The 12,778-nt window shown below is 41.6% G+C and overlaps 1 protein-coding gene across 1 annotated transcript; it reads left to right on the top strand.

The window, feature by feature from the left end:
* Positions 1-8,110: 8,110 nt before the first annotated feature.
* Positions 8,111-12,729, top strand: LOC144010302 (homeobox protein Nkx-2.4-like). Its single transcript, XM_077510563.1, has 3 exons — positions 8,111-8,292; positions 10,338-10,812; positions 11,925-12,729. Exons 2-3 carry the CDS (start codon positions 10,413-10,415, stop codon positions 12,530-12,532), a joined length of 1,008 nt encoding a protein of 335 aa, XP_077366689.1. The 5' UTR covers positions 8,111-8,292; positions 10,338-10,412; the 3' UTR covers positions 12,533-12,729.
* Positions 12,730-12,778: the final 49 nt, after the last annotated feature.

Genomic DNA, 12,778 nt, shown 5'->3' on the forward strand with positions numbered 1-12,778 from the left:
GAATGAATATCAATAAGCACGCTTGAAAGTGCACAAGGTGGTCGTGGTGGGTCCAGTTTTGATAAGTAGAGTACAGATAGAAAACAGAAAGTCTGTAGAATGGCCATAAAAACACAGGAAGTCAGCCATTTTAGCTAGCATGAGCCATTACAAGGTGTTTTTTAGGAGGAACTTTTTACAAATTCAGCCCCCAGTTTAACTTAGCAAAGACAAATTTGGTAAAAATGTTTATCTTGAATAGACCCACAAAAAAGAGTTTCTAGAAGCCATACTCATAAAAGCACAGGAAGTCAGCCATTTTAGCTAACGTCAGCCATTACAGTGTGATTTTTTGTGGGGGTGGGGGGGAGTTTTTTTTTTTTTTTTTTTTTTTTAACAAATTCAGCCACTTAAATCAGTTTTACTTAGAAATTTTTTTTACATTTGGTAAATATGTTTACCATGAAGAGACCCACAAAAAAGTCTCTAGATGCCATGCCCACTAAAAGGCACAGGAAGTCAGCCATTTTAGCTAACATGAGCCATTACAAGGTGTTTTTTGGGGGAACTATTTAAAAATTCAGCCCCCAGTTTCACTTCACAAAGACAAATTTGGTAAAAAATGTTTATCTTGAATAGGCGGTACGTTGACTGGTTAGCACGGCCGCCTCCCAGTTCTGAGGACTTGGGTTCGGGTTCAGGCTCTGGCCTTCCTGGGTGGAGTTTGCATGTTCTCCCTGTGCCTGCGTGGGTCTTCTCCGGGCACTCCGGTCTCCTCCCACATTACAAAGACATGCATGGCAGGTTAATTGGGCACTCCGAACTGCCCCTAGGTGTGCTTGTGAGTGTGGATGGTTGTTCATCTCTGTGTGCCCTGCGATTGGCTGGCAACCAGTCCAAGGTATACCCCGCCTACTGCCCAAAGCCAGCTGAGATAGGCTCCAGCACCCTCCGCGATCCTTGTGAGGAATAAGCGGTCATAAAAATGGATGGATGGATGTTTATCTTGAATAGACCCATAAAAAAGGTTTCTAGCAGCCATGCCCATAAAAGCACAGGAAGTCAGCCATTTTAGCTAGCATGAGCCATTACAGAGTGTCTTCTGGTGGGGTGGGGGGACTTTTCACAAATTCAGCCACCTAAATAAGTTTCATTTAGAAAAAAAATGAAATTCGGTAAAAATGTTTACCATGAAGAAAGCCCAAAAAAAAAAAAAAAAAAAAGTCTATAGAAGACATGCCCATTAAAAGCACAGGAAGTCAGCCATTTTAGCTTGTATGAGGCATTATAGTAGGATGATTTTTATTTTTTAATCAGCCCATAGTCATTTCACTTAGCAGCATGAAATTTGGTCAACATGTTTATCATGCGCAGACCCACAAAAAAAAAAGAAAAAAAAGAAGAAGAAATTCAGGACTTCAACAGTTAACATTCAACTCTCAAATGTAACGAACCGACTACCGTCGGTGAAAAACTGGATCCCAGAAAATGTAGGCCCAGACAGGAAAATACAATGTAGATGAGGTTTATTCACAAACCCACCAAAACGCAGGCCCAGATGCCAGGAGAAAACAACAACAAACATAAAGCGCGAGTACAATACTCAGAAAAGTTAATTAAAAAAAAAAAAACACCTGCAAAAGGCAAGGAGAAACATGGGTTAACAAAAAATACAACGCAAGCTAGTTCTATCTAATTACAATAACACACTACAATCTAACTATATATAAAACAGAAAACGCCGTGGCAGATACACGTGGAAAAACACTATCTTATGAAATCAAAACAAGACTATACTAGTAACGCGAGACTAAGATTCAGGGAAAAAAGGTCTAGAGAACATCTTGAGCAAGGGCTGCATGCAAGAAATAATCCGACACTGATCTGTTGCGCCGGGAGTCCTTTTAAAGACCTCTTGATTGCGGCAATGCGCCTCAGGTGTGGCGCAGGTGGACACGCCCCCTTCACTCGCCCACTGAAACAAAACACACATACTGGAGAGCAGGATCATGACATCAAAGCCAGTTTGTTAGCAACGGGAATTTGCACGTCTATCAAGGTTTTACGGTTAGGCACTGAAGTGACGATGAAGAAAACAATCCTCTGCTATTCCTGCCTGAAAAGAAACACTTGAGCTTCCCTCCGTTTCCCCCACAAAGGATGTCATTTTCCCGTTTAATTACCAGGTTACTGCGCGTTTGTGTGGTGTGCGGCACTCGAACTTAAACACATGAGAAAAATGCAGTCTCAATGAAAGGTTGGCGATATAAATGGGAAGCAAACAAAGTGAGAGCTGAATAATTCATCACGTTTTGAGGAGTACCAGTTGCGTTGTTGTTTACCTCAGCTAACAAAGACCTCACCTATTTGTCTGTTTTATTCTGAAGAAGTGTTTAAATCTTGAGTTAAGACTTATTTTTAAACTCTCATTTAGTCAATTTGTTGTGTAGTTAGTATGCAAATTGTCTCTTACCTCCTGACATTTGGATTTTGGCCTGTTTTACTGCCCTCCCACCTCCCCTGCTCAGAGAAGTTCCAAGTTGCCGATGATCAAAGTGATTATTGATCATCGTTAGTCATTCAAAATTTCTGAATGACTTGTTTTGTTTTTGTACGTGTGCTGCTTGAATGCAACAGTGTATGTGGCTCAGCATCTCTGCCTGGTTTGTGCTGCTGCTGCTGCTGCTGCTGGGAGCACAACAGCACAGATGACCTGTGTCAGCAAACACCATCACAATGGACCGGCTGGCCTTTCTCTAACACGCACGCATTGTCAGACATGTGTAAAAAGTGTCAAATGTACACATTGTGAGAGATCACGTCAAATGATAAATGCAGACGTGTTTCATTAATTTTTTAATTTTTTTTTTTACTAACTATCAAAACTTGACTTCACTCTTTTGCAGATGTTTTTTTTTAGTACATATTGAATATAAAACTATCAACTTATTGTAAACAAACATTTCAATTTGTAAATAATGTAAATAAATAGTTCCTTTTAAACAAACAACTGAAATTTTGCACCTACAAAATATAAATATATATTTCATTGATTATACAGTTTATGTTGTCTTTACTCGCGTATTTGGTGTGGAATTAATGCAAAAATAATTCAAGTAGTTTACAAGTTATTTTTATTTAACATTATAGTATTTGAATTACGGAACGGACTGCATACATTTTGAAAGTAAACCCTCCTAATCCTGCTCATCAATTTTCTAGAGGACTATTACGCATCCCGGGGCTGTACAGCGGTCGGTCGGCCACAAGGGGGAAGTAGAGCGCTTCTGTTCTGTATTTCATGTTACGAGTGAGTCAGTGGCATGAAAAGACCAGCAGGTGGCAGCAAGAGAACACAAAAGAAAGCACACGCCGTTTACATTATGTACACGTACACGTACACGTGCGTACACGTACGCAGACGTCGTTTTACACAAAAGTGAAAATGTAAAAACAAAAATCTCCACAATTGAATGTTGACAATTAATCAGATTATAATCATAATAATTTAAAATCATATTTACAACAATATTCATTTTACAATCACAAGTGCAATGACACGTAAAAATGATCAAATATGAATAATCCAAAGTGTTTCCCCCCTTTTGTTACCAGAAAGGGAAACGATTTTTTTCCCATGCTATACGATCATGATTATAACATAATTATCAATATTTCAAAGCAACCGTCAACTGATGACTATGTTGTTATTTATTCAAATATACTTGACATGTGATCTTTGTTTAGTTTTTTGCTTGAAGGAAAGCTTCTAAAAAGATGTTTATTCGTTTCAGAGGCGCAAACAAGTTCACATTGTAACAAATGTTTAAAAAAATATTATATAAACATGTGTTTATATTATACAAGCATACCATTTATCATTCAATTTCTTAATGAGACATTTCAACAAAAAAAATGCTGATTATGTAAATAATATAATAATTATTATGGTAACTAGGACATTTTTTCCCCCACCCTAACGTTTGTGCATTTGGATACATTAATTTTTCTATGTTCTGTTCTGCATTTTCACTTAGAAACGAAAAAAAGAAAAGACAGAAAAAAAAGAAAAAGACAAAGTATTTTATTCACGTTCGTGTAGATTTCTTTCGAATTATTGGTTGGATGATGGAATGTAATCTGCCTTTTGTGCCTTGAATTAATTAGAAAACCCTCACAGGGAGATTTGACTTCACGAAAAAAAAAGCTTATTGTTTGTTTGCTTTGTGACCGCTGCCAAATTTGGTCAAAAGTCAACCGGAAGTGGCCGAGTGACGACTTTGACCCCCCTCCTCCTCCCCCTAGCGCCTTTTTAACGGCCACGCGCCTTAAGTGCGTGCGTGCGTGTGCGTACGTGCTCGTGTCAGACGCTCCAGTCTTGGCTCGCTTCTAAAACAATAACACATTAGAACATTTTTTGTTTATTTTTTATGCAGAATACAAACACAAATTGGCCATGTCTTTGGGAGTGAGCGGCGGTTCCCGCGTGGGCTTCTCGGTGCGGGACATTCTGGACCTGCCGGATTCTGCGAGGACGTGCTGCGGTTCCGGTGCCGAGGAACCGGAAGAAGACGAGGCCGAGGCCGAGGAGAATTCCGCCGAGGGCCGCCTCAAGCTGTCACGTGAGTACACGCGGGCAAATCTGAAGTTGTGGGTTCGAGTCTCGCCTCTAAACGACAAGTTCGTCACCTGATTGATTGATTGATTGAATGAATCGATAAATGAGCGACCGTTTTTTTTTTTTTTTTTTTTTGTCGCCCAGGCGCATCCACGGATGCGGCTCGTCATGACGCTGGCGAGCGCGTCGCCGTCGGCCGGAAGCGGCGCGTCCTCTTCTCCAAAGCGCAGACGTCGGAACTGGAGCGGCGCTTCCGGCAGCAGCGCTACCTGAGTGCCCCCGAGAGGGAGCACCTGGCCGGCCGCATCCGGCTAACGCCCAACCAGGTCAAGATTTGGTTCCAGAACCACCGCTACAAGATGAAGCGCGCGCGCGCCGAGCGCAGTTTGGAGGCGCTGAGGATTCTGCAGGCGCAACGCGGGCCGTTCGCCGCCGCCGCCGCCGCCGCCGCCGCCGGTGTCATCCCGGCGGTTCTGCTGCGGGACGAGAGGAAGCCGTGCGAGCCGCCCCGGGGCCACCGAGACCTGCGGTTGGCATTTCCGCTGTGTACCTACGCGCACGTCGCCCAGCCTGAACGCGAACGGGCCCTCGCGCGGATCACCTGCTGGAACAACTGGACCTGAGGCCCGTGCGCGTGCGTACTTAAGTAATTAAAACAAAAAAACAAAACAAAAACCGAAAAAACGTTTTTTTTTTTTTTTATTAAATATTGTACTTTCCGTATTTTTAATGTTAATGAAAAAAAATATTTTGAATGTTTTTTGTTTTGCTTTTTTCCCACGTTGATTCATAAGTAAATTCCACGTCTTGTAAATGTGTTTTTCTAAATTATTTCTCTATTGCCTGCTGGAAGTTGATATGTCATTCAGTTGAGACGGTTTTTGTACTTTAAAAAAATGTTTTTATTTATGTGATGGGTATAGAAAGCATGTCAGTAAAATAAAGTCCCTATAATTTAATGACGGCTGGTCATTAAAATGTGATTACATGACGTCATTTCCCTTCTCAAAAATATTTATGTTAGTTGGACACATGCATGTGTTCCAATCAATCCAAAGGATTTTTTTCTCCCTCACTATTTACATTTATTCTCCAATAATTGGCGAACCAGAAATGTAATTTCTTATTGACAAAATTTTAAGAAGGAAAATCGAAATGTGTATGTGCGTGTGTAAATGCGGTTGAAGTCGGTTGGGGGAGGGGGTTCCCGCCCCCCCAGCAGGACATCGAGTTGTGACAAACACAAGAAAATAAGACCCATCATTAGGACTTCAAAATGTTTGATCACAGCACAGTTTGCACCCGCTAAGCCTTTTTTTTCCTTTTTTTTTTTTGTAACCTCGCGAAATGACGCTCGATGCGTACAATATGCAGCAACATCAACAAACAATTCATTCGAGGAACATGAATAAATGCAGGCTAAATAGCAGCAACAGACAAAAAAAGAAAAGAGGACAAATCAGGGCTACAAGCAGGTGTTAAGGCAATTAACATTTCTGTCAGCTATTGGAAAAAAAAACCCAAAAGACAAAAAACTCGTTCACAGTTGTGAAAATCTTTTTTGTTTAAATAGGCCTATGTAATGTGAAGCCAATAAGCTATAGACTCTATAGCTTATTGGCTTCACATTACATAGTATAGAGGGAATTATCAGAAACGCCTATTAATAGTTGAAAAGACTCATGTGGTCAGGCCTGTGACGTCACGTTCTCACGAGGAATCGTCCACTTGTGACGTCACATAGGCGATAGAAAACTGTCCTTCTGTTTGTTGTTATTTTCATCTGTAACATGCCAGGCTTCACTTTGACCACTTCTCATCTTTCGAACAGCAGGAATTCCATCATGCAGTCTATCAAGTTGACGGCAGGTGGCAGCACATTCTCGACCAATTACACGCCCACACAAACAGACACACGGCTGTGTTTATCGATACTTTTTCCAACATACACAACGATCTGTTTGATGGCGAAAATGACATCATCAGTATGGTTTCCCTTACTGCAGCACGAAGCCAACAACTTGTTATTGTTTAAAATTCAATTTAAAAAAAAATTATTGTTTAAAAAAAAATAAATAAATAAAAAAAATCAACCCACAGACACCATCAGCAGCTACAAAACAATACTACATCGACAATAATAATAATAATAATGATGATGATGGCGCTCCGAATTGCCCCTAGGTGTGTGTGTCTGAGTGTGGATGGTTGTTCGTCTCTGTGTGCCCTGCGATTGGCTGGCAACCAGTCCAGGGTGTCCCCCGCCTACTGCCCAGAGCCAGCTGAGATAGGCGCCAGCACCCCCCGCGACCCTTGTGAGAAGTAAGCGGTCAAGAAAATGGATGGATGGATGGATGGATGATGATGATGATGATGATGCTGCTGCTGCTGCTGCTGCTGCTGCTGATGATGATGATGATGATGATGATGATGATGATGATGATGATGATGATAATAATAATAATAAGAGGAAGAAGAAGAAGATGAAGACGAAGAAAGAGAAAATGAAGAAAAGAACAATGACAAAACACAAAAAAAAACAAAAGCACTGACGACGATATTTGGCGACCAAACAGGAAGTGACGTCATATGTGTACTTGTCATGATATCACATCTGTTTCTTATGCATTCCTTTGTTGACATTGTTGGCATTTGGCGGGCAAATAGTCATGTGTTTGTCTTGGTGTCAGTCAGCAACTTATTTATTTATTTATTTATTAACTGCTATTGGCTGGCAACCAGTCCAGGGTGTACCCTGCTTACTGCCCAACGCCAGCTGAGATAGGCCCCAGCAGCCCCCGCGACCCTTGTGAGGAATAAGCCGTCAAGAAAATGGATGGATGGATTTATTTATTTATTTCTAATTGTCCAGTTGAGCCTCGTTCGTTGCGGATGAGATGCTGCTGTTGCCATGGTTACAGTGAGGCCACGTCACATGGTCGCACAGAAAAAGAAAAAAAAAAAAACTAAACGAGAGGGATTAGGAAATAATCCATCAAAATGAATATAGTATGGCATGTGTTTGAAGATAATTTGTGGAAATGTGCAATAGTACACATTTGTGATCGTTTTAATTTTATTACATTTTTATCAGCAATTAGAGTGCAGGATATAAGTCTGATAAAAATAAAATAATAATAATAATAATAATAATAATAATAATAATGAAAAACTTGTCTGACGCATTGATGCACAGTCATAGCACGCAATACTCGAAACATGCATCTTCTTCTCATTGAATATTCGGCTAGCGGGCCCCTTTAGAGTGCCTCGTTGTCCTGGCATGTAAAAGCCCCCACTTTGACAGTGTGAGATTTATTTTGGCTTTAAATAACTCGTCAATGTGATGTAAAGACATTTGTTGTCACTTTACAGGGACTTTAACCTTGCTCTCGCAAGATGAATTCTCGCGGTATTTGTGAGTTCATAAACTCCGGCGAATTCATCTTGTACCGCTCCCGCTGATAACCGCCATTCCGAACCGCTGGTGGTTCGGACCAATCACAGAGCGATATTGTGTTTGGGGGCGGGATATGCAACTGTGACGAAACCAGGAAGCCAGCGCCGACGCCGGAGCTAACAAGCAAACCTAACATTGACGAGTGGACGCTACAATTAATTCTGTTCTTGCAGAATGACTCACAGTTTCCTTGTTGAATGTTGAACAGCGAGAGGTCTTCATGCATTTCTAACTGGTAAGATGTTCATGGTTTCCCCCCCTTCGAAAGAACGAACACGAAATTTTCACCCGTGGACGTGATTGGTTAAAACAAACGTGTAGATTCTACAGGGGTGTCCAAACTTTTTCATTTGAGGGCCACAAACAGAAACTCAGAAGGACGCAAGGGCCACATAATGTTATTATAGTTTTGGAATTTTTTATTTTAGTTAGTTTTTATTAGTTTTCAGGGTGGTTCTGTTAGTTTTATTAGTTTAGTTCTTTAAAAAAAATGCTTAGTTTTAGTTTAATTTGTTAGTTTCAGTATTATTATTATTAGTTTAGTTTTTTTTTTGTTAATGTGTATTACTTGTGCGCAATATTTAAAAAACCACCTTGGGAGCAACGTCATCTGAAGGTGCTTTTCTATTGGTTGCTGCTCGATGACGTCACTTCTATGTGCATACTTTCAAACATCATTATTCCGGTTTATATCAAAATAAATCTACTAAAAATCACATTTAAAATCATCCGCAAACGCTATTGCATTAAATTAATTACCAAAGACTAAAACGAAGGACGTTTGCTATAATGATAGTTACTTTTAGTTAGTTTTATAAACATAAAATGTAGTTTCAGTTAGTTTTTGTTTTTTAAAAAGCATTTTTGTTTTTATTTTATTTCGGTAAAAATATTGTTTTTTTAATTTTAGTTTTATTTAACTAAAATAACCTTTAATGGCACCTGTTTTTCGATACCCTCCCTTCTTACTTTGACCATCTCCAAACATTTTTATTTTGTTTATTTTATTTGAACTAAGTCAAATGCCATTTTTAGCACATGCCGCGGGCCACTGAAAAATGGACGGCGGGCCGCAAATGGCCCCGGGCCGTAGTTTGGACACCCCTGGTGTAGAATGTTGTATCGTCCAATCAGCTTGAATTATTGTGCAGAATGTCCCCCCCCCTTTCCCGACCAAATTACTGTGGAGAGGCTATTGCCGCAGGTTACTTGAAAGTGAGTTGAGGAGTTTCATTTAGATGAAAATGGCATCTATGGGCAATTATAAAGCGTTTGGGCGCATAGGAATTGTCCTATCCAACACATTTCCAGAACGCGAAATGGCCCACTCACTAATAGAGATGATTCAACTCAATGTCATTTCTAGAGCACTTATATATTTAAAAAAAAAAAAGAAAAAAAAAAGTGTCCAGTGGCCCTGCCTACTCGCTGGAGCCAGGTGGTCTGGAAGGGGGCCTTACATCCCCAACTCCGCCCCCTTGAAGTGGTCTCCACCTCTTGAAGGCTCTCAGCTGATTGGTTCACTGGGGAGGGGTTTAAAGTAGGCTAACGGCAGGAATACGGGTGTTTGACATTTTTTGTTTGTTTGTTTTTTGTTTTCGCCAGAACCAGTAGAGATATGGAAATCTCGATAGACGGCTGGACCTAGTACCTTTAGTGTATTTAGCAACGTTTCAATTTTCTTAAACATTTTAATTGTCTGCCTACGTTACCCACAATGCAACTCAACTATGAACTGTTTTAACATCGATTATTACATTGGATTGATATTATCATCCACTTGCAAGTTAGCCATTCCATTTTCATGTGAAAAAAAAGTGCAAAGTGAGAAAATTAATGAAAGACGATCAACTTACGCTCCAGGCCGGAAGTCATTAGATAACAGCTGACCGGATGTACTAGGAAGAGCTGTACAAACATTCTGGAAACATCAAACAAGACTTTCTGTCAATCAATCACATTTATAATCAATGGAGATGAACTTAGGCTAGTTCATATTGTATTTAATTTTTGTTCAATCTTTCCTCGTTCAGACACTTTTTAAACTGTCAAAAATACGTTTGTAAGTAAAGTATAACTATAGGCCGATCCAGTCTGTTTATTTTGACCAATAGATCAACTTTTCAACGAGCTTATTGGCATTTCAGCAAATTGCAAATAAAACCAAGTATATTCCAGTCCAGAGTTGACTCACCTGCAAAGTTGTTGAGGATGCGCCTTGACGTCCAAGCTGTCAATCACCGCTCCTGGCCCCGCCCCCTCCCCCCTCTGCACGGGTAGGATAAGGTCTTCGCACCACGTCCGGGCCTCATCGTGCAACAGGAGGAGGGAGGGAGGCGTCCTTGCGTCCGCAGCATGTCCCTGAGCCCCCCCAGACACTCCACCCCCTTCTCGGTCACCGACATCCTGCAGCACAGCCCCATGGACGACGTGTACCGGAGGTTCGGCGGCGCCGTGCAGGAGCCCGGCCCGGGGAGCCTGTACCGGTACCAGCAGGAGGCCGCCGTGCCGCATCAGCAGCACCAGCATCTCCAGCATCATCATCATCATCATCAACAACAACAACAGGAGCTCCACCTCTCCACTTCCGCCGCATCCTACAACGTGGCCACCGGCGTGTCGCACTTCTCGGGCTCGGTCGGGGGGTTCTGCGGAGGTGCAGGCGGCGGCGGCGGCGCAGTGGAGATGCCGGCCTACCAGGAGTCGCTGAGAGGGGCGGCCTGGTACAGCGGGCCCGAAACAAGATACGCACCACGTTAGTGCACTTCATTTCAGTCAACTTTTCACAAACTATTTACAGACACATTGAAATATTTTAAGCGTGAGTGGATGAAATGCAGTAATCTTTTTGTTGTTTTTAGGACACGGGGTAATGGCTGAGTATTGCTGAGTATATGATATAGGAAAATAACCCAATATAGGCTACGGGTTAAAAAACAAAACAAAACAAAAACCCCCACACAAAAAAAAAAAAATTCTGTGAACGAAAAATGACATAAATCGTACAAAATCAAAATGGAAGTGACCTATACCGAAAGGCCTATTAATTAAAACAAATATTAAAGAAACACGAATGGTTTATTAAATTATAACCATTATTTCAAGGGAATATTTAACTCGTTTTTGTTTTGTTTTTTAAATCGATGAGTTATTAACAGTTTAGAAAAAAGTTACTTTCATGCAGCTTTAAATTTTAAAAGCTTAAAATCCTTTACTTGCGTGGTGCCATCATCAATTTGCAAAACATTTAGCTTACCTGTTTTTCTGAAGAAAAAATAATAAACGAATAAAATTAAAGTGCTACATAGTTTTGTCACTTTGTTTGCTTCTGTACTATTTGTAAAGATTCTTTATTTCAAATCGTCCTCTGCATTTAAAAACACAATTTCAACATTAATTTTTGGGTTCATTACAAACTAGCGTCCGTCGTTTTTTGCTTGTTTAAATTTCGCATTACACAAATCACCCGTTCAAATAAATCCGTTGCATTATACTCAGATTAGTGAGCAAATTATTTTGCATAAAAGTTTAATAAATAAGCAGTAGGCCTAATTCTACTTTATACCGCAAAGCCATAATTTTATTTTTAGCGACATTTTGAAGATGCTGCATTTTTACACGCATACTACGGTCCCAATTTCTATTTTTATCGGCTATAATAAATCCAGATTTTAATTATCTATATACGTTTCCCCATGAATGAAGCATAGGCTATTGACGGACAATTAATAAAAAATAATATAGCAACATCTCGAGCAGTTCTTTGATGATTCTCCGACGTGGGGGGAAAAAAAAAAAAAAAAAAAAAAAACAACAAGGCTTGACGGATGTTTTTTGAATTAACTTCCACGTCGCTTTCCTTTCCAGTTTCCCGGCTGGTGGGCTCCTGCGGCGGGATGAGCGTGGCGGGGATGCCCGGCGGCCTGTCGGCCTTGGACGGAGGAGTCAAGTCGGCACTGTCAGCCTCGCGGAGGAAGCGTCGGGTGCTCTTCTCGCAGGCGCAAGTCTTCGAACTGGAGCGCCGCTTCAAGCAGCAGAAGTACCTGTCGGCCCCCGAGAGGGAGCACCTGGCCGGCCTCATCCACCTCACGCCCAACCAGGTCAAGATCTGGTTCCAGAACCATCGCTACAAACTCAAGCGGCAAGTGAAGGACAAGGCGGCCCAGCTGCAGCAGGAAGACGCCGGCAGCCTGTGCCCGCTCGCCCGCCGAAACTCGCCCATGTTGGCGAAGGCCAGCCGGGTTGGGGGCGACTCGGACCCGGCGGCGGAGGCCAAGATGAGCGCGAGCCAGCAGCAGGAGCGGGATGCCCGGGAGCCGCCAGAGGGCCGGGAGCACCGGGAGGGCAAGGGGGGCCCCTCGCCTGGGCCACCGACGGGCCTCCGCGCCCACACGGACTCGGCCCTGCTCGACTATACTGGAGGCATGCTCGCTTCCTCGGTGGGAACCACTTTGCTCTATGGCAGAACTTGGTAGGACTAACCGGACCCATGCAGGACAGAATCGGACATGGAAGCTTTTCATTTGGGTGATTTATTTTATTTTTTATTTTTTGGGAACTTTGAGCCAAAGTTGGATTTCAGACTCCTGATGAATTATTTCAGCTTTCTTTGTGCTCATTTCAATTATCAATAAATATTTGCAATTTTATTTTTATCCCCTTCAAAATTCATTCAAACTTGCAGAAACATTTTAAACACTTTTTTTTTTTTTTTGCAGGAG

Source organism: Festucalex cinctus, chromosome 21 (genome assembly GCF_051991245.1).
Source record: "Festucalex cinctus isolate MCC-2025b chromosome 21, RoL_Fcin_1.0, whole genome shotgun sequence".
NCBI classification, from domain to species: Eukaryota; Metazoa; Chordata; class Actinopteri; order Syngnathiformes; family Syngnathidae; genus Festucalex; species Festucalex cinctus.

Coding starts and splice junctions, on each gene's coding strand:
- LOC144010302 (XM_077510563.1), top strand. CDS start 10,413: ATGTCCCTGAGCCCCCCCAGACACTCCACCCCCTTCTCGGTCACCGAC. Junction 10,813..11,924: donor CGAAACAAGATACGCACCAC/GTTAGTGCACTT, acceptor TTTCCTTTCCAG/TTTCCCGGCTGGTGGGCTCC.